At 40.7% G+C, this 21,718-nt stretch overlaps 1 protein-coding gene across 2 annotated transcripts in view; it reads left to right on the top strand.

Annotated features, from left to right (window-relative positions):
- Window positions 1–21,433, top strand: part of nfatc1 (nuclear factor of activated T cells 1) — a 59,824-nt gene extending 38,391 nt beyond the window's left edge. Inside the window, exons 8-10 of one of the 2 annotated variants that reach the window (XM_021571742.3) lie at window positions 4,438–4,570; window positions 7,069–7,674; window positions 15,930–21,433. In XM_021571742.3, the coding sequence (XP_021427417.2) occupies window positions 4,438–4,570; window positions 7,069–7,674; window positions 15,930–15,985 (795 nt within the window). In that variant the 3' untranslated portion in view covers window positions 15,986–21,433. The remainder of the gene's footprint in view (window positions 1–4,437; window positions 4,571–7,068; window positions 7,675–15,929) is intronic. The other variant, XR_016488480.1, reaches the window with a different exon arrangement.
- Window positions 21,434–21,718: the final 285 nt, after the last annotated feature.

Here is a 21,718-nt window from a genome sequence, read left to right as displayed (position 1 = left end):
CTGTGAAGCTGTGACTTATTACATACACCTAGTTTCCTGAATCGGTCACATTTTAGAACAAGACTAACGTAACAAAATGGGGGTCTGAATACTTTCCGAATGCACTGGACACTCCCTGAACTGGATATAAAATGACAGTGCAGGATAAATTGGCTGATTTTAATAAACATACCTGATGGTCATCTGTGACATATCTCAGGTGTGTCTTTACTTCGCAAAATAAATGTTTGACGATATTTTGGCCAGTTTTGTGTGTACACTGAGTATACAAAACATTAAAGGACATTTCCATGACATAGACTAACCAGGTGAATACAAGTGAAGCTATGATCCCTTATTGATATCACTTGTTAAATCCACTTCAGTCAGTGTAGATGAAGGGGAGGAGACAGGTTAAAGACAATTCGAGACAATTGAGACATGGATTGTGTATATGTGTCATTCAGAGGGTGAATGGGCAAGACAAAATATTTAAGTGCCAGGCGCACCAGTTTATGTGAAGAACTGCAACGCTGCTGGGTTTTTCACGCTCAACATGTGTATCAAGAATGGTCCACCACCCCAAGGACATCCAGCCAACTTGACACAATTGTGGGACGCATTCGCCTCAACATGTGCCAGCATCCCCGTGGAATGCTTTGGACACCTTGTAGAGTCCATGCCCTGACGAATTGAGGCTGTTATGAGGGCAAAAGGAGGGAGAAATGATCAAAGACTCATCAGACCACCGGTCTAATGTCCATTGCTCGTGTTTATTGGCCCAAGCAAGTCTCTTCTTATTATTGGTTTCCTTTAGTAGTGGTTTCTTTGCAGCAATTTGACCATGAAGACCTGATTCACACACAGTTGATGTTGAGAGTCTGTTACTTGAACTCTGTGAAGCATTTCTTTGGGTTGCAATTTCTGAGGTGCAGTTAACTATAATGGACTTATCCTCTGCAGCAGAGATAACTTTGGGTCTTCCTTCCCTGTGACGGTCCTCATGAGAGCCAGTTTCATCATAGCGCTTGATGGTTTTTGCGAAGGCACTTGAAGAAACTTTCAAAGGTCTGGAAATTTCGGCATTGACTGACCTTCATGTCTTAAAGTAATGATGGACTGTCATTTCTCTTTGCTAATTTGAGCTGTTCTTGCCATAATATGGACTTGGTCTTTCTGTATACCACCCCTCCCTTGTCACAACACAACTGATTGGCTCAAAACGTATTAAGAAGGAAAGAAATTCCATAAATTAACTTTTAACAAGGCACACCTGTTAATTAAAATGCATTCCATGTGACTTCCTCATGAAGCTGGTTGAGAGAATGCCAAGTGTGTGCAAAGCTGTTATCAAGGCAAAGGGTGGCTACTTTGAAGAATCTCAAATATAAAGTATATTTTGATTTGTTTAACAGTTTTTTTTGGTTACTACGTGATTCCATGTGCTATTTCATAGTTTTGATGTCTTCACTATTATTCTTCAATGTACAAAATGGTAAAAAATAAAGAATAACCCTTGAATGAGTAGGTGTGTCAACTTTTGACTGGTACTGTAAGTATTCGCACCCCTGACGCACTACTTTGTATAAGCACCTTTGGAAGCCATTACAGCTGTGAGTCTTTCTGGGTAAGTCTAAGAGCTTTCCACACCTGGATTGTGCAACATTTGCACATGACTATTTTCAAAATTCTTCAAGCTCTGTCAAATTGGTTGTTGATCATTGCTAGACAATCATTTACAGATCATGCTTTAGATTTTTAAGTAGATTTAAGGCAACTGTATCTTGGCCACTCAGGAACATTTACTGTCTTCTTGGTAAGCAACACCAGTGTAGATTTGTCCTTGTTTTAGGTTATTGTCCTGCTGAACTGTGAATTAATTGTGCTTAGCTCATTCCGTTTATTTTTTTCTCTCCTGAAAAACTCCCCAGTTTACAAACATACCCATAATATGACGCAGCCACCACTGTGCTTCAAAAGATGGAGAGTGGTACTCAGTAATGTGTTGTATTGGATTTGCCCCAAACATAACACTTTGTATTCAGGATAAAAACTTTTTGAAGTATTGTTTTGGAATATTTTTATTTAATATTTTTTTATTGTGGTGTATCTACAATGTTGTTGATCCATCCTCAGTTTTCTCCTATCACAGCCACTCTGTAACTGTTTTAAAGTCACCATTGGCCTCAAATCCCTGAGTGGTTTCCTTCCTCTTCGGCAACTGATTCCAGATGCATGTATCTTTGTAGTGACTCAGTGTATTGATACACCATCCAAAGTGTAATTAATAACTTCACCATGCTCAAAGGGATATTCAATGTTTCATTATTTATTTTTTACCCATCCACAGTGCCTTGCAAAAGTATTCATCCCTCTTGGCATTTTTCCTATTTTATTGCATTACAACCTGTAATTTAAATGTATTTTTATTTGTATTTCATGTAATGGACATACACAAAATAGTACAAATTGGTAAAGTGAAATGAAAAAAGAACTTGTTTAAAAAAAACAACAACTGAAAAGTGGTGCGTGCATATATATTCACCCCCTTTGCTATGAATCCCCAAAATAAGATCTGGAGCAACCAATTACCTCCAGAAGTGACATAATTAGTTAGATTGCACACAGGTGGAGTTTACTGAAGTGTCACATGATCTGTCACATGACCTGTTCTGAACAGCCCCAGAGTCTGCAACACCACTAAGCAAGGGGCACCACCAAGCAAGTTGCACCATGAAGACCAAGGAGCTCTCTAAACAGGTCAGGGACAAAGTTGTGGAGAACTACAGATCAGGGTTGGGTTATAAAAAAATATCCAAAGCTTTGAACATCCCATGAAAAAATGTAAAGAATAAGGCACCACAACAAATCTGCCAAGAGAGGGCCGCCCACCAAAACTCACAGACCAGGCAAGGAGGGCATTCATCAGAGAGGCAACAAAGAGACCAAAGATAACCCTGAAGGAGCTGCAAAGCTCCACAGCGTAGATTGGAGTATCTGGCATAGGACTTTAAGCTGTACACTCCACAGAGCTGGGCTTTACGGAAGAGTGGCCAGAAAAAAAGCCATTGCTTAAAGAAAGAAATAAGGAAACATGTTTGGTTTTCACCAAAAGGCATGGGGGAGACTCCCCAAAGATATGGAAGAAGGTACTCTGGTCAGATGAGACTAAAATTTAGCTTTTTGGCCATCAAGGAAAACTATATGTCTGGCGCAAACCCAACACCTCTCATCATCACCCCGAGAACAGCATCCCCACATTGAAGCATGGTGGTGGCATTATCATGCTGTGGAGATGTTTTTAATCGGCAGGGACTGGGAAATTGGTCAGAATTGAAGGAATGATGGATGGCTCTAAATACAGGGAAATTCTTGAGGGAAACCTGTTTCAGTCTTCCAGAGATTTGTGACTGAGACGAAGGTTCACCTTCACGCAGGACAATGACCCTAAGCATACTGCTAAAGCCACACTCGGGTGGTTTAAGGGGAGACATTTAAATGTCTTGGAATGGCCTAGTCAAAGCCAAGACCTCAATCTAATTGAGAATCTATAGTATGACTTAAAGATTGCTGTACACGAGTGGAACGCATCCAACTTGAAGGAGCTGGAGCAGTTTTGCCTTGAAGAATGGCCAAAAATCCCAGTGGCTAGATGTGCCAAGCTTATAGAGACATACCCCAAGAGACTTGCAGCTGTATTTTCTGCAGAAGGGGGCTCTACAAAGTATTAACTTTGGGGGGTGAATAGTTATGCACGTTCAAGTTCTGTTTCTTTGTCTTATTTCTTGTTAATTTCACAATAAAACATATTTTGCATCTTCAAAGTGGTAGACATGTTGTGTAAATCAAATGATACAAACCCCCCCAAAATCTATTTTAATTCCAGGTTGTAAGGTCACAAAATAGGAAAAATGCTAAGGGGGTGAATACTTTCGCAAGCACTGTACCAATAGATGCCCTTCTTTGTGAGGCATTGGAAAACCTCCCTACACTTTGTGGTTGAAAATGTATTTGAAATTCACATCTCGACTGAGGGACCTTACAGATAATTGTATGTGTTGGGTACAAAGATGAGGTAGTCATTCAAAAATCATGTTAAATACTATTATTGCACACAAAGTGTGTCCATGCAATCTATCATGTGACTTGTTAAGCACATTTTTACTCCTGAACTTATTTAGGATTGCCATAACAAAAGGGTTGAATACTTATTGACTCAAGACATTTCAGCTTTTAATTTTTATTAATTTGTTTAAAACAAATTAAAAACATAATTCCACTTTGACATTATGGGGTATTGTGTGTAGACCAGTGACCAAACAATCTAAATGTAATCCCTTTTTAAATTCAGACTTTAACTCAACAACATTTGGAAAAAGTCAAGGGGTGTGAATACTTTCTGAAGGCACTCGGTTGCATCTCACTATGGATGGCATTGCCTTTGACTTTATATTGCAGACATCTCTTCTCATTGAAATCCCTCCTTATCGGAACCAGAGGATATCCAATCCTGTTCAGGTGAACTTCTATGTGTGCAATGGCAAGAGGAAAAGGAGCCAGTACCAGCACTTCACCTACATGTCTGCCAATGGTAAACTCTCTTTCGTTCTGTCTGTCTCCAACTCTCTCCTTCTCTCTCTCTTTTTCTACCCAGCACCCTATCCCCTACTCCTCTTTTGTCTATCCTTGTCCTTTCATATCCCAGACCAATAAGAACACTTTGAGCACAATTTTTACATCTGAAGAAAAGAACACAAGCATTCTGTATTCCGTCTTTGGTGGTTTTCAAGTGAGGAACAAAGCGATGGTTTTTCGGTTATTCCCATTGTAAAAATGGATCTCCATAAAACATATTATTTTCCATACCTGCAGCTATAAGAACACTTGGAGTGGACTGCACAAGAGTGGAAAAGGGGAGCGGAACAGTGTTTTTTGAATAGCCAAACTGTTGCCAGACTAAATTAAAAACGCCACACCAGATCAAATGTAAAAAAAATAAACACTTCTAATTGCAGAGAAAGCTAGTATCCAGTGGGTGGTTCAAAGCTCTGATTCAACTGCAGTCCCAGTCCTGTATGTGGGCGCTGACGTGCCTCAGTTGCTTTCCCCTCTGAAAGTGCAGCATTGTCCTCAGCCTCTGGTGAGAGTCAGAGAGGGGGGAGAGAGGGGACACTGGGCCTGGTCAGTGTCTCTTAAAGAGTTAGACTCAAGTCTCTTCATTAAACAAGCTGTCTGGACAGTGTCATGCCACACACTCTAGTAGTCTACACATTAGGTCCAGACAGCTAAACCTACAGTAAAAGGAGATTTGATATCCCTCCACAAAAATACGTGGATTAAGCCTACACCTAAAGAGATGGAAATTATTGTTATTATTGTTTTTTTTACTTGCATATATCAATCAAATCTGCAGAAGTACAAACATTTCTGTTATAGTACACTTACCCAGGCATTTCTAACAGTAAGCTTACAGTACAGCAACATCACAGATTGTTATTGCGGAGATGCTAAGGCACGCTCTCAGATTTTGTGGTAACACAAACATTGCACTCATCCTACTCATCTGTGTGTTGTGTCTGCGCATTAGTCTATCCTATTGCTTGCAGACACACTTCATCCTACTGGGTCTAAAATAGAAGCGGTTTGCTATGACTCTTCTCATCAGACTTCACCTTGTTCACTTGACAGCGGGCTCAGCAAGGCTGGGTGTTGCAGGATGTAGCTTGGTTTCACTCGTTTTAGGTGTTCAAATCGAGTTTAGTTTTTGATGCACGATAAATCTCAGGTTCAAAACCGGTGCTAACGGCCGGTTGTCAGTGGACTGCGGCATCAGCCATTAAACGAGATTGACCCGAGAATCATACAGGAGGAGATGTTATGTTCAACACATGTGGATCTTGTTGAAATGTAATGTTCAACACGATCCACACAGGAATTTGGTATTGGTAGCCAAGAGCTGGGAACTGAGAACAAGACAGTGGAGAAAGGGCCCTTCTGAACTCAACCATGGTCACCACAAGCATAATCATTGCAATCTTCAAAGCATTTTGCAGGCACCATTTTGTTTCAATACTGAGCCACGTCTGAAATATTGGGGTTTGAAGGAGCAATACATAGCATATTTGGTAAAACTGTTTTTTGTGTGTGTTTTTTTGAGAGAGCAGTAATGTATCTCATGTTTGGGCATGAAACTTATGCAGCAGCAACATATTTCATAATGCACGTTTATAGGATATTATTGCCGGGGTCTGTTCCAAAGAAAATAGGCATTTTTATTGTAAAACCAGCTGGAAGTCTCTTGTGGTGATGATTCATCCCTTTTGTCTCCCTTTTTTCATTTTTGAATATTTTCAGCAGGGTGGAAAAGACACAGAGTCTCATTGATGAGATTGTTTGTTTGGCTGTGGGTATCCTAGCCACAAACCCACTCACTCACCCACCCACTCACTCACTCACTTATTCACACACACACACACTCACACTCACTCACTCACTTATTCACTCACTTATTCACTCACTCACCTATTCACTGACACTTTCTCACTCGCTCACTCTCTCACTCACACACTTTCTCACTCACTCACTGACACTTGCTCACTCACTCACACTCACTCACTCACTCACTTATTCCCTCACTCACACACTCACTCACTCACCTATTCACTGACACTTTCTCACTCACTCACTCACTCACTCACTCACTGACACTCACTCAATCACTCACTCACACTCACTCACTCATTCACCTTTTTTCATTTTTGAATATTTTCAGCAGGGTGGAAAAGACACAGTCTCATTGATGAGAGTGTTTGTTTGGCTGTGGGTATTCTAGTCACAAACCCACTCACTGACTCACTTAGTCACTCACTTATTCACTCACTTACACTCACTCACTCACTCACTCACTCACTAAATCACTCACTCACTCATTCACTGACACTCACTTATTCACTCACTCATTCACGGACACTTTCTCACTCACTCACTCACTCACTCACTCACTCACTCACTCACTCACCCTCGACAGGAGATCGAACTGTATGTTTATTTATTTTCCTCCTTTTCCTCTCCTTTTTCTTCTTCTTTCAGTTCCAATTATAAAAATGGAGCCGAATGATGACTACGACCCCCCTCAGGTGTGTCCCCAGCGTGGCCCTGGCCTGGCGCTTCGCACCAAGCCCTACTACACCCCACAGGTTATGACCTCCATTATACCCACAGAACTCCGGCCATGTGTGGGGGGTACCTACTCCGCCTGCCAACGGAGACTGGGAGGGAAGCCTTCCTCACTATCCTCCTCATCCTCCCCCAGCACCAGTCCCAAACTGCATGACCTGTCACCCACAACGCCCTTCTCCAAGTGCCTGTCAGCAGGCCCATCCCAGTCTCCGATCCCAGATGTCTCCATCATCCAGGAGAGTTCTGAATGCTACCAGCCGCAATCTGTCCTCTATCCACCCAGTAGTGCCTCATCCTCACCAGGCTCACAGCCCTCCACCCCTGACACCAGCGGCCCGGAGGCCCCGTTCTCCCCCACCCACTGCCTAACGCCGCCCCAGCCCATCAGTGGCAGCTCCAGCCCAGTGACCCAGTTCTCCAAAGTGCCAGAGAGAGGCAGCCGCTCGTCGAGCCCCACGCTGGCCATTAACATCAAACAGGAGCCAGAGGAACTGGACCAGATGTACCTAGATGATGGTGCGTTATTAATCATACACCTCTCCACATTATCCTAATGCACTGTGATTATTAAAGCCACCATTGAATCATACAGTAAATCATTTTTTGTATAGCCAGCCGCTTAGAAGCTATGTAAATGCACACTTGATGTAATACTATGCTACTATCAGTCACTATTTACAGTAATTGCCTTCTCATGAACTTGGTGAGAAAGGCTTTTATGATTAACACCCTCTGGTCCTTGTCCTCCCACTGCTATCAGGCGACTAGAACAGGGACTTACAGTTCAATCATAGAACCCTGGTAGGTCTATGGTTGAAATATCATACTTTGAAGCCACTGAATAATGGCCAGGCCTTTTAAAAGTCCACTGATAAAATAAACAACTCTCCTCTACCTCTTTTATTCCTCCCAAGCAGAGTGCAAGCTGGGGAATTTTAGAAACCCAGTTTTATGATCTCACTGGTCTGGGATTCCAGAATTCACAACCACTAAGGGTTCTGGGCTGTGTGCTGATTTGCAATAAATGGGATAAATGATCTTCCCTGGGGTTAGCTAGACAACAGTGCTGCCTGGCCCCATATCAATCACTGGGAGGAAACCATCCTTCAGACCTGGAGCTGGGATAGTCGCTAACCAGCAGCTATCAGCAGCAGTAAAAGTAAAGCTCTTTGATGTGATCTGCACCAGACCCCAGCTGAACTGAACTGAGCTCAAATGTCTGGCTGGGTTGGGCCGGGCCTTCCTAGCCCTGGTGGATTGGTTGTTATGCTGGAGCTACGCTCCAACCATTCTAATTGCCCCCTTCCTGCTAACAGTCTGGTTAAATAACACACTGACTGAAGTTCTGTTGGGCTGCTCTGTCTGTCTGGGGAAATCAAGCAGCAGAGCTTTTATTGTAGTAGGTTATTTACATCACTCCTCTAATAATCAAGTTATCACCAACCACATTTATCAGGAGTTGTGCTTCTCTTGTACACTTAGTGAACAATGGTAGATTTGGACCAGGAGTGGTATAATTACAGTAATGTGGACAGGAGTTTTGGCACGGTTACATGTGGATTTGGACCAGGAGAGGTATAATTACAGTAATGTGGACAGGAGTTTTGGCACGGTTACATGTGGATTTGGACCAGGAGAGGTATAATTACAGTAATGTGGACAGGGGTTTTGGCACGGGTACATGTGGATTTGAATTTTATTGACTCACTCAGGTGTGGTGGTACGCTAATTCATTGTCGACTATGCTCGTTAAAGCTCACATAGACAAATATAATATTTGTATTTTGTGCAGAGACACCTACTGTCCATGGACTAGTAACTTATTCTGTTCAATTAGTTTCAGCACTAACAGGAAATGTAATTTGTAAAAATGATCATTAGATGTGGCCGCTGAAGTCATACTTCCTAGCTTTTTATTAGTTTAAAATGGTGTGAGACAGTGTATATATATTTTAATTTAACTAGGCAAGTCAGTTAAGAACAAATTCTTATTTACAATGACGGCCTAGGAACAGTGGGTTAACTGCCTTGTTCAGGGGCAGAAGGACAGATTTGAACCTTGTCAGTACCTTTCAGTTACTAGTCCAACGCTCTAATCACTAGGCCACCATGTCGCCCGATGTGAATATCCTAATGGAATGTCCATACATTCAATTATAGTGTAAAACAAAGTTGTATACAACAGACCTCTAATATTTTGAGCCCCATGCTTAATAACTGTCCTACCACACTACCAAAAGGTATCCCTGTCTTCCATCATCCCAGTATCTCCCTCACCGTGCTATCTTTTAACCTAGTCTCAAGATCCCCCCTGTCTGTCTACCATTTCTCAGATTCTCCTGTAGGAGGCTCCAAACCTCTTTCTTCATGGAAACTCTGACTAGGCCACGTGGCTATAAAAGCTACTGACTGGAGCTTGTGTGTTCTGGATGCTGCCTGAGCCTGCTGCCACTGTGGCCTGAGGCAGTGGAGGAGTAGAGGACCAGGGCACATAGTGTACTGTTACTGTAAAGTCATAGCTGAGAGCCAGGGATAGTAGAGGAGAGAGACCCGAGGGAGAGGAGGGGAGGGAGTTTAAGGCTATAGCTTGAGATTGTGATTCCCTCAACATTTTGGTAAATATTCTCAACCTAAGGAAGGAAACAAAACCACTTTTACAGTTTTGGTTAGGATATGTTATGTGGCTTTTGGATTACCATGATCCAATATTGAATACCAACTGGTTTTATACTGTTCACAGAGAAGTAGCCAGTCAATGCTGCATTTCCAGATATTGACATGGAATGTTTTCCGCACGGTAACATTTTTGCTCTCTCTCTCACTTTGCCCTCCTTTTTCATATATATATTTTTAAGCCTTTCCCATATTTCAGTATTTCTCCATTGTTCAGGCAATTTGCATGTATAAAATACCTGGTTGGATAAGTGTTTTCATTGGCGTAATACAGGGTGACATGCTGAACTAACCAACTGCACTCAGGAACTGACTAACAGTAATACAGCAGGAGCCCCAGCCCGCACGGGCCAAGAACATCTTGTGGCCTGGCCCAGCCATGTGGCCATCTTCTGGAGGATGTGTGTGTACATGCGTGCATGTCCACCACCCTTCCTCACTGTTTCAGGGCTTGTCTTTTTCTGTGAATATTAATAGGTTTTAAAGGTGGTAGTTAGCATGTTAGTGGACCGGTTGTCCTGTAGTATTGTGTTGACAGAAACACTCGTTATTGGCACGGTTGTTGTTGCTCTGGAACCCTTAATGAGGCTAACAGCACTGTTCTGCTAATTGTTTTGTGAATGGTGTGATTGACTTTGTTTCTCTAGCTGTTCAGAGTCATTGTTTTCCACCGTTCCTTCAGTAGTGGTCCTTGCCATTCACACAAGAAATTCCCATCTGGGTTGTTTGCTTTGAACAACACAGATTTTTTCAGTATGTCTCTATTGCAAGACTCTGTATTGAACATCGTCATAGTAACCAGTTCCACATGCTACTGTCACTTTCATACGGGAGGCTATTTTTAATGTTTTGTTGAGGGCGGGGAGCCTGAATCATCCGTAAACATACACAGATCAACGGTTAGATTTTTTCAATTAGATCCCTCACATGAAATGTGGCAACAGAATGAAATGTAGTCCAAGGCAACAGACGTAAACAGACAACGGTGTGGGCTTGGTGGGGGTAAGCCATAGTGTTTTCTGCTTGTAGTCAGTGGGTCAGCTTGCTTTTGCAGAGTCAAAATGAACAGCACTGATTCAGAAAGGGGGACATTGTTCTTGTTACAGCGCTGTAGGATCTACCACCAACATAGTTGGTGTTAAACTCAACACTTACATTTAATAATCAATCCCAGATTTAGATTCATGTAAACTGCTGTCAATCTGTTTAAAATACAATGTTTTTACAGATGTGTATTTTCTATATTCAGCAGATATCTAGAACCTATTGAACCATATGTGGCATATTTCTGCAAATCTATTCAACCTCCGTAATCCATCCACCATGTTGGTCATTAAATGGGAAGGTGATGATATGGTGTGTCTGTTTCTGATGTATTGTCTCAGATTGATGTCTGACATCATGACTTGATGTATGTACTGTATGTATGGAGACGTTGGAGCACAACTCGTCCCTGGTTGTTTGAGTTTGGAAAAGGATATCCCATAACCTCCAGCTGCAGAGAAGGTTGATGCCAGATCAAATAGACGACTGACGGCCGGGCCAGTGGACTGAGTTCTGGGAAGGACACACGTGGCAGGGGTTGGGGAGAATAAAGTCAAAGGGTGGGGATTGAGGTGGGGATGTGGTTATTTCTTCACTTTGTGGTTAATGGCTATTCTTTTTTAAAGGCCAAGTTATACACCTTGCTGCTGACAAAGACTAAGAAGTAGTGTGGGGCTCTGAAGATCATGTTGAAATTAAACTATGCACCTTGTGTATGCATTAGAAAATGTCATGATGTAAATTTGACTTGCATTGAACCTAAATAGAGTTGTTAAAGATTTCAATCAAATTCAAGCCGAGGCCTAGTATGGTACATTATCCCCACAGAAGCACAGATTTTCCATATGACTGAATGGGAATACTCCAAGGTCTCCCTTGAAAGATGGCTAGCCTGCTCTCCTAGCACATGCTTTGCTAATATCTGAAAGATGGCTAGCCTGCTCTCCTAGCACATGCTTTGCTAATATCTGAAAGATGGCTAGCCTGCTCTCCTAGCACATGCTTTGCTAATATCTGAAAGATGGCTAGCCTGCTCTCATGGCACATGCTTTGCTAATATCTGAAAGATGGCTAGCCTGCTCTCCTAGCACATACTTTGCTAATATCTGAAAGATGGCTAGCCTGCTCTCCTAGCACATGCTTTGCTAATATCTGAAAGATGGCTAGCCTGCTCTCATGGCACATGCTTTGCTAATATCTGAAAGATGGCTAGCCTGCTCTCCTAGCACATGCTAATATCTGAAAGATGGCTAGCCTGCTCTCCTAGCACATGCTTTGCTAATATCTGAAAGATGGCTAGCCTGCTCTCCCAACACATGCTAATATCTGAAAGATGGCTAGCCTGCTCTCCTAGCACATGCTTTGCTAATATCTGAAAGATGGCTAGCCTGCTCTCCTAGCACATTGCTTTGCTAATATCTGAAAGATGGCTAGCCTGCTCTCCTAGCACATTGCTTTGCTAATATCTGAAAGATGGGTTTGGAAATTGTCTGCTGGTGATGTATTACAAAGATAAAACTTTAAAGCACAGAAGTGAACTGTTGGAAACTGAAGCCATTTTTTTCTAGATCCACTATTATGGCAGATCAAGAGGTGATTTAATGTACCTGAATAAAAATGCCATAATTCCACTAACAAGTATCTGCTCTTGCCAAGTTCCTCATGAAGTCCTATCACATTGAAATACACGCCTGTCCTCAATGACACATAATATTGTGTGTCTGTGTGTTTCTATGACACACACGTATGAGAGCTCTACTCCATCATTTAGCCAACACAGATCGTTTTCCTATTTCTTTATTAATAGCAGTCAATCAGCTGGCCAAACATATTAACTTTATGTCTAGACAACTTGACAGCTCAGATTCAGGGACATTTGTACTGTACTCTGTAGCCATAAGAAAAGAGCTTCCCTACTATCAAAATGCAAGTGATTTGTCTTCGAAATCCCTGAACATGTTATGGAATGCCTCTTTCGTTTAGTTTATTGGTTGCTCACATTTATCGGTTTCTCACATTCACCTCTGTCCTCTGTACATTTATACCACCGGTTGTGACCATGTCAAATTAGTTTGACCTGCACATTGTTTGGACCACAAAGACTTCTCTCTACCATGTAAACACCTCCGGGACCAGCCAAGCGCTGCTAGGAACACCCTGTCACTCTTATTGTGCAGGGAAGTAAGGGAGAAGGCTGAGAGGAAGTGGCTGTGTCTGGGCTGGTCCACACAGGGAAGAGCTGTACCGCACCACAATAGATGAAAAAGCACCACCCCATTTTTTGGGAGGGAATCTCACAATTCCAGGCCCCAGCTCCTGGCTGTAATGGGAGCGAGCTAATGGTGCAGGGCCAGTGTCCGGTCAAAGGGAATTCCTCTGTAGGCTCGTGGGATTGGCTTCCACCACCAGGCTCCAGGGGTGTTCCCCTATCTGGCTGCTATCTGGTGGAGCTGAGAGACACATCCTTGGCCTGTGGCTAGATCTTAGTCCAGGAGGAGCTGCTGCCGAGGTGGTTAGAGACTCAAATACCACCTTATTCTCTAAATAGTGCACTACTTTTGACCAGGGTTAAAAGTAGTGCACTATTTATGGATTATGGTGCCATTTGGGATTCAGACAGAGGCTGTTAAATGATAGTAGTGCTGGTTCATTCAGTACTATTAAATGATATATCCTCTGAATTTAAAAAAAGGAAGGAATTTTCCTCCAAGCTCCTCAATCAGGTGTCTGTGTCAATGAAAAGAAATGCCTTGTACTATTGACCATTTATCCTATCATCATAGGAAAATAATATTTAAAAAAATAATAGGAAAATAATGTTTATTTATCTTCTTTGGGATAGGGGGCAGCATTTTCACTTTTGGATGAATAGAGTGCCCAGAGTAAACTGCCTCCTACTCAGTCCCAGATGCTAATATATGCATAATATTATTAGTATTGGATAGAAAACACTCTGAAGTTTCTAAAACAGTTTGAATGATGTCTGTGAGTATAACAGAACTCATATGGCAGGCAAAAACCTGAGAAGAAATCCAAACAGGAAGTGGGAAATCTGAAGTTTGTAGTTTTTGAACTCAGCCCCTATCGAATTCAGTGGGATATGGGTTATATACTTCCTAAGGCTTCCACTAGATGTCAACTGTCTGTAGAACGTTGTTTCAGGCTTCTCCTGTGAAGGGGGGCCGGATGGGAGCTGTTTGACTAAGGGGTCTGGCAGCAGCCTCGTTCTCAGTCACGCGCATTTCACATGAGAGGTATCTCTCGTTCCATTACTTTTCTACAGACAATGGAATTCTCCGGTTGGAACATTATTGAACGTTGATGATAAAAACATCCTAAAGATTGATTCTATACTTTGACAAGTTTCTTTGACCTGTAATATAACTTTTTGTCCGACTGGACCTGAACGCGCTTTTGGATTTGTTTACCAAACGCCCTAACAAAAGAAGCTATTTGGACATAAATGATGGACATTATCGAACAAAACAAACATTTATTGTGGAACTGCGATTCCTGGGAGTGCATTCTGATGAAGATCATCAAATGTAAGTGAATATTTATAATGCTATTTATGACTAATGTTGACTGCGCAACATGGCGGATATTTCTTTTGGCTGATTTGGGCTCTGAGCGCCGTTCTCAGATTATGCTTTTTCCGTAAAGTTTGTTTGAAATCTGACACAGCGGTTGCATTAAGGAGAAGTGTATCTGTGATTTCATGTGGCTCTCTGCAATATCGCTGCATGTTTTGGAACTACTGAACATAACACGCCAATGTAAAATACGATTTTTGGATATAAAATATGAACTTTTACACAATACATGTATGTTTTGTTCGGTACATGAAGTCCTATGAGTGTCATCTGATGAAGATCATCAAAGGTTAGTGATTAATTTTATCTCTATTTGTGCTTTTTGTGACTCCTCTCTTTGTCTGGAAAAATGGCTGGGTTTTTCTGTGAGTTGGTGGTGACCTAACATAATCATTTGTGGAGCTTTCGCTGTAAAGCATTTTTTGAAATCAGACGCTGTGGCTGGATTAACGAGAATTGTATCTTTAAAATGGTGCCTAATACTTGTATGTTTGAGAAATTTGATTTATGAGATTTCTGTTGATTTGTATTTGGCGCCCTGCAATTTCATTGGCTGTTGGCGAGCCAGTCCTAGATAGGTTAAATACTGAAGCAACTATAACACAGCTGGTGATTCGGTCTCACAAGTAATGAAGGGGCATAGCTTGTTCTAATATGAAGGAGACCTTTTCTTGCTAAAAGCTTTAGGTTTTGCAAATGTTACCAGATTGTGAAATATTGACAGACTGCAGATCTGATAAGGCTTGCCAGAAAAAGCACTGTAAAGGGAGTCAGGTCCTCTTGGAGAGTCTGACACTGCTGGTTCATGGTGGACTCCTCAATCAAGATGGCTGCCTTTGCCATCCTCTTTTTCAGAAGGCACACACTGCCACATTGCTGTTTGTTTAGTTCCAATTGGTCCCTTTGGTGTTTGGTCACTTCCCTCCCATCAGCCAAAGAACACAGCTGATAAAAGGGGACAAGCTCACCGACTGTGGGAACACTGAAAGAGTGGCAGTAGGCAGGAAAGGGGGAGAGACAAGTGCATGACAAGTGCATTTGGATCCTTTATAGAGGGCAAGAAGCTGCATCCTCTCCAAACCAAACAGTCTGAGACTTCTATTTATCTGTGTTAACAAGACATTTATTTTCCGTTTGAACAAATGAATATATTTTGCACACTGAACGCATCATGACGTAATACCTGCTAAAACACCTAGCTATATCTCTCAAATACTATGAACTATACACTTAAAAAAATAAGTGCTATCTAGAACCTAAAAGGGTTATTTGGCTGTCTACATAGGAGAACCCTTTGAAGAACCCTTTTTGGTTCCAGGTAGAACTTTTGGGTTCCATGTAGAACCCTTTCCACTATGGGGACAGCCGAATAACCCTTTTGGAACCCTTTTTTCTAAGAATGTACCGGAGATGCTTTGATGTAGATTGGGAGAAATTGACATCTTTCTCCTTTCTTCACAGTTAATGAGATCATCAGGAACGACCTCTCAAGCATCTCTGTCCACAGTCATGCGTAGCACCACTTTAATCATGGACACAGGAGGACTGAAGCAGAAGAAAGGGAAAGACCATACTGTACCAATAATTTTACAACGTCTGCATGCTTGGACTACAGTATGCAGGAAGCCAAAAAAACAACAAAGGGGAACAGAGATTGAGCATCTTGAAGATTATAATCTAATGTGTGCCTTTCAGAAGATGCCGTTTCAGAAGATTCACCAATGTATACAAATTGAAGATGAAATGAAATGGCTGATCTCTCAGAAAATAAAAACAGGCGTACTATGCAGCACTGCACCTTCCAGCCTCAACCCCAATAAGTATGCTTTTTAGTGGACCAAGAATTTAGTTTTTCGTTTACTTCTGTCTGCAGATATTGTAAATGATTCAGTGCCTAAGTGTACATTTTGTGTACAATGCTTCAGATTGTTTTGTGTATCTGGCTTTCAATGAGATGATTTCATCCAAAATAAGTGCCTTTGACTGGAAATAGGAAATGATGATAATTAAAGGGCGACTGCACTTCCTGATTTAGCCTTGTTTTTCATCAATGCTCATAAAGAAATGCTAGCGGAATCACAACAAACAAACTAGCTTTGCTATGGAAAGAACAACGTTTGAAGTTGAGGACTTCTCCCCTCCTGACTGACTGGACCTTCTCAAGATGGTCAGCTAATTCAGTTCTACAGTTTGTGTGAGCTTGTGTTTAGTCAAGCTGACAGCAGCTAGCGTAGCTTGGTGATAGGATAGCCAGCTGCAGCTATCTAGCTAATATTTCTCTGTCAAATCAGTTATGCCAAGATAGCAAGTGCCAGTGTCTGGAATGTGTTTCATAAGGCACTCGTTCTACAACACCTTGCTACGAAAGTAGCTTAGAACTTAGTTTCAGTGTTTCGTCAAGTCATGTAATGCATGTTACCGTGGAAATGGTTTAAACCGAGAGTTGAACACTTGGTCTTAAGTCAGCTCAGCTGTCCACCAACACAATATTCTATAACTGGCTAGTTTTGTCTCATCTCTCTTTGTGTCCACTGTTACATCTTTCCCAGGGGGACAAATCCCAAAACTACTAATATCCCTACAACAGGTGTCACCTAGCCTAAATCTTGACATTGCACAAAGGGATGAGTTTGTGTTACAAAGACAAAGTATTGTATAATGTAGATATCATATTGATGTGCCTACACTTAGCTAGCAAATAAAAACAAGTTGTGTAGAGTACAACTTCAGCTGTCTAATCAGAATGGCATTCTATTTGGCCAAATCTAAGGATTTGGCTGTCTAACCACACACTGACATGCAAAACTCTGGGTGAGGAGGTCCCTTTAATATATGTAATGTATTACAGGTTATAGACAAGTGCAGTTAGGGGGCAGGAGGGGTGGAGTGCATGACACTCCATCCTGGATATGACAGAGTTTGCCCAATTCAAAGCTCCATCCAGGAGCCTACAGAGTAATATGAGAAGAGTGCAATTGTTAAACTTATGTAGATATTCTAAACAAAGTGTTTTGATAACTTTCAAGTGTAACAGTTCTATGTATAATAAACCATACTTCACATAATACTGTAGAAGAAGTGTTCTGATAATGTGCAAATATTGTACCTTCCTTTATGGTGTAAGACAAAAGTTCCCTGACATGTTTGAAGAATACACAGGGTCCCTCCCCCCTATTGATAGTACCATTCAATTCAAAAGTAACAAAATATGATACAAAGTAATAGATGTGTATAATTGTATAATTTTAATGCTGAGTGCAACGTCTCTCCCAATTCAGACATCAATGTCAACTTGTCTTTCAGTCAGAGGACTACATTTCAAAAGCATCTCTTCTGCCGTTATTTCACGGTTGAACATAGCCATAGCCAATCCTGATTCATAGCTAATTCACAAGGGACACGTGCCAGCATGGCACTGACTGGTTGGCATTACTCACTGGGGCCCAGGAGTAGTCCATTGGCACAGTGGAAGGGGCCACCTCCTTACAACATACTATACATGGCACTCATTGTATTATGAATGGTGATTAGGTGAATTTCAGGACAGATAGTAATTTTGACCATTGACCAGACCAAATGTGACCCCCATTACTCTGAAGCAGGACTGGTGCCTCACCACTGCCTCAGCCTTCTGTAACAGCTCCTAATATGGTATGGGGTTACTCACGAAGCTGCTGAACAACAAATCCACCAGGTTTTGTATGTAGCCTGTGAATGGAATAGCGAGAAACATAAGGTTCTCTAGTTTGTAAGTAATTTATATGCTAATAGAGGGACTGTGACTACGGAATAGATTCAGGCCGGTGACGCTGATGCTATGCAACCAGCAGTCTACATTGCTGAATGTTTACTGTTATGTTTTGCTATTTGCTGCCAGAGCCATAGCTATATTTACAGTAGACAAGTGCCATCCTACATTTATTTTTGCCCTAGAGCAGACATGATAAACTTTTATGAGAACAGGCATGTTGTTTTGGGTTATCAGACAAAGCCCCCGAATGCTAGCTAGAGACCTAACTTGCAAATCCGGGTTAGTTATCATATCTTTGTACGAGTTTCAATGAATTGGCTAGCTAGCTAACGTAACATTAGCTATGCAGTTCGAGTTAAAACATGATTGAAAACAAGCTGGCTACATCCTATGATTGACTAACAAGCTAGTATCCAAGTGCTTGCCCTGTTATTGACCCTAAATGCCAATGGGCTATCTGTTGTTACCAAGGTAGCTAGCTAATGTGAGCTATGCACATCTTCCTCTGACATGCTGTACATCACATTACACGTTAGAGTAATGTATTTATCTAGTTACAGTATCATTCCCATTTCATCTGTGGTATCACAGCTAGCCTGGCTCGCTAGCATTATCAAATCATGTTTTATAATAGGGTGTCCTGCCCAGGGTGGGTGAAAACATGCTTTGTTGATGAAATTTCACTTCCTTATGTTATAAAATACATTTTACCAAGACAAATATGATTACTTATGTTCTGAATCGTTCCATGGGGTCTTTCTCTAACATGAGTAACCTAATACATCCAATAATAAGCACCGAGCTCTGTTGACATAGCGGTGAAATAAATATTAAAAGCTTTGAAAATAAAATGCTTGGTATATGCTCAGTGACATTTCACAGAGATACGTTTGTTTTTGTGAGAAATCTTTTTTTTTTTAAATAGGAATTTCGAATTAATATGAAAAGCGTATACTAAAATATGAAAATACTACATGCCATGTCTCAAAATCAATATCCATCTTACCTCTATATTGTTTAATGTCCTGCGGATTCGAGAAAATATATGATTTCAACAGGAAAGTGAGGTAGCCAGTAGCCTTAATTCTTGCACAGAATCCAGCCTAGATGACAATGGAATTTTCCAAACTTTAGACCACTTTTTTTCTCTGGCCTCCATTGATTTAGACATCCTAATATTGGCCATCCTACAAGGGAAAAAACACCAATAACTTTTGAACGGATTGTGATAGAGACATGCAGTTTGAACCATTGGTTTCATTAAGAGGATTAGCTACACAATTAGCAACACAAATACAACATTAGTCAAAATATGGCATTTTTCACACCCTATGTATAACCAAAAAAAGCTACTAGATAGCTAGTACCACTTATCTATTTAGCTAACATACTCACCAACACTAGTCGTTTGACGGTTGACAGGCAGCAGAATTGACTGTGTCGGGTACAATCTATTCCTGGTAATCTGGCAATATTGTTGAAATGCATTGGGAGTTTGCAGCAACTTTATGGAAGCCTATTTTCACTCCTGTTTGCTGAGCGAAACGTGCGTGTGTTGTATCCATATGCAGACTTGACATCAAATGTCCACATGGTACGACAACGTGTTCTCTCTAGGCAATTGGGCATCATCTACAAAAGTGGCCATGTAAGTAATCCATACCCAACCCCCTAGTAAGTTGTGACGAACGCACTTACAATACTCTGTTTTGGACGAGACTGACTTTATAATAAAAATTATTCTATTTACACTTTGCACTCTATTTTGACACTAGAATGAATTTGACTCATCGATGCCACATAGGCCGTTTAAAACCAGTGAAGTTGGTTCCAAGGGGCAGTTGACCTTTAAGCACTTGTTCACACTCACCAATGATAGCATTACCTGCCTGTTCAATTTGACTTTTGATCTGTTGTTTAGTACAGCTTTGTATGTTTGTGACTTGAGCCATCTCTTCATGTCACCCAAAGACTGAGAAATGGCATCAACATTGAGTCCTTGAGTACAGTGAGTTAAAAGCACATGCCTTAGAAAAGACAAAGACCTCAATCTGCTCAGGTGTATATTTATTTTAAGGAAATACAACTAGGGCAATGTGTTGGCTATGTTGTCAAGAGGATTTTGAAGATATTCAAGGCTAGTGCCTTTTGGAAGGCCAAAATTTCATCTCAAGTACCAGTGCTGCCTCTGTCCTGTTGGGACAATGCAATGTTTGCATTTCATATGCTTGATTAGCCAATAGTCAGCCTGTGATAATAACTCTGTTGCTTACTGGCCAATGCTTGATTTGCTTCTGCTTCATATGGTTGCCATAGGCTAACTCAAATGAATTTCCTTTACATAGTTATTACATAGTTGTGTAGTTCTTGTCTACAAGATACTGAGGGAAAGAATTATGCTTGAAAAAATATGTGAATGGGATAGAGCATATACAGCAGGTTTTCGCCACACTAATCATGCCATCCCTGAAATTCATTTTTTTTGGTTTCGCTTGTACAAACAGTGGAAAAATCTGGTAATACGTACATTAGCAATCATTATTTTATTCATATGAAAGGAAGAAATCATCTCACTTTGGTTAATTTGTCAATTAGAAAATAATTACTGGATACCTATGCAATATGCTGGTATAGCGTTTGTTTCTCAAATAATGTATACATTTAAGACTGTAATAGAAAAAGGTGTCTCTTATGTACATGTATTATTTCCTTTAATCCAAAGAATTGGTAACAATGGTGAAAAGCAATATTCTCATGTAGGAGATCCAAAACTTTTACATTTTTCTATAAGTATGTATTTATTCTTATAGCATGTACTTTGTTTATTCAAGTGTTTCATGTAGCTCCTCATATTACCAAATGGTTAACTATATAATACACTACAATATATAGTATTCTAAGGTTCAGTTTGTAGAATGCACAATAGTTAGACTGAACATACATACATGCTAAATAATCAGATTTTTGCTTCATTGTATCATTAGCTTGCATAAGTTCCCTTATTACAACTGCATTTATTTCTGCTCTTTTATAATAAGTCTTAATCCATGAATTTAAAGGGAAATTAACAAAGCCATGAAGCCATGTTTACTGAAAAGTTGACTATTATATTGTTCAGATATGCAGATTCATTGTTCAAAGTTTTTTTTGTGGGCTCCAATTCTGCTTCATGTACTGTATGTATTGTCAATAATAAATACCTTCTTTTGAATGCTACAGTTGTCTCAATTATTTATATTGAATATTACATTCATGTAGTTTAGATTTTAGAGAGTTATATTTAGTTAATTAATACCACACTCAGTTAAATTTAGTAATACATTATATAGATATACACACAGACAGACATATACACTACCATTCAAAAGTTTGGGGACACTTAGAAATGTGATCAGATATACAGTGTAGATATTGTTAATACTATAAATTACTATTGTAGCTGGAAACGGCTGATTTTTTTTATGGAATATCTACATAGGCGTAAAGAGGACCATTATCA

Source organism: Oncorhynchus mykiss, chromosome 18 (assembly GCF_057628025.1).
Source record: "Oncorhynchus mykiss isolate SJ-2025 chromosome 18, ASM5762802v1, whole genome shotgun sequence".
Classification (NCBI taxonomy): Eukaryota; Metazoa; Chordata; class Actinopteri; order Salmoniformes; family Salmonidae; genus Oncorhynchus; species Oncorhynchus mykiss.
Note: the sequence above shows the minus strand (reverse complement) of the source record. Positions and strands in the feature narration are given on the sequence as shown.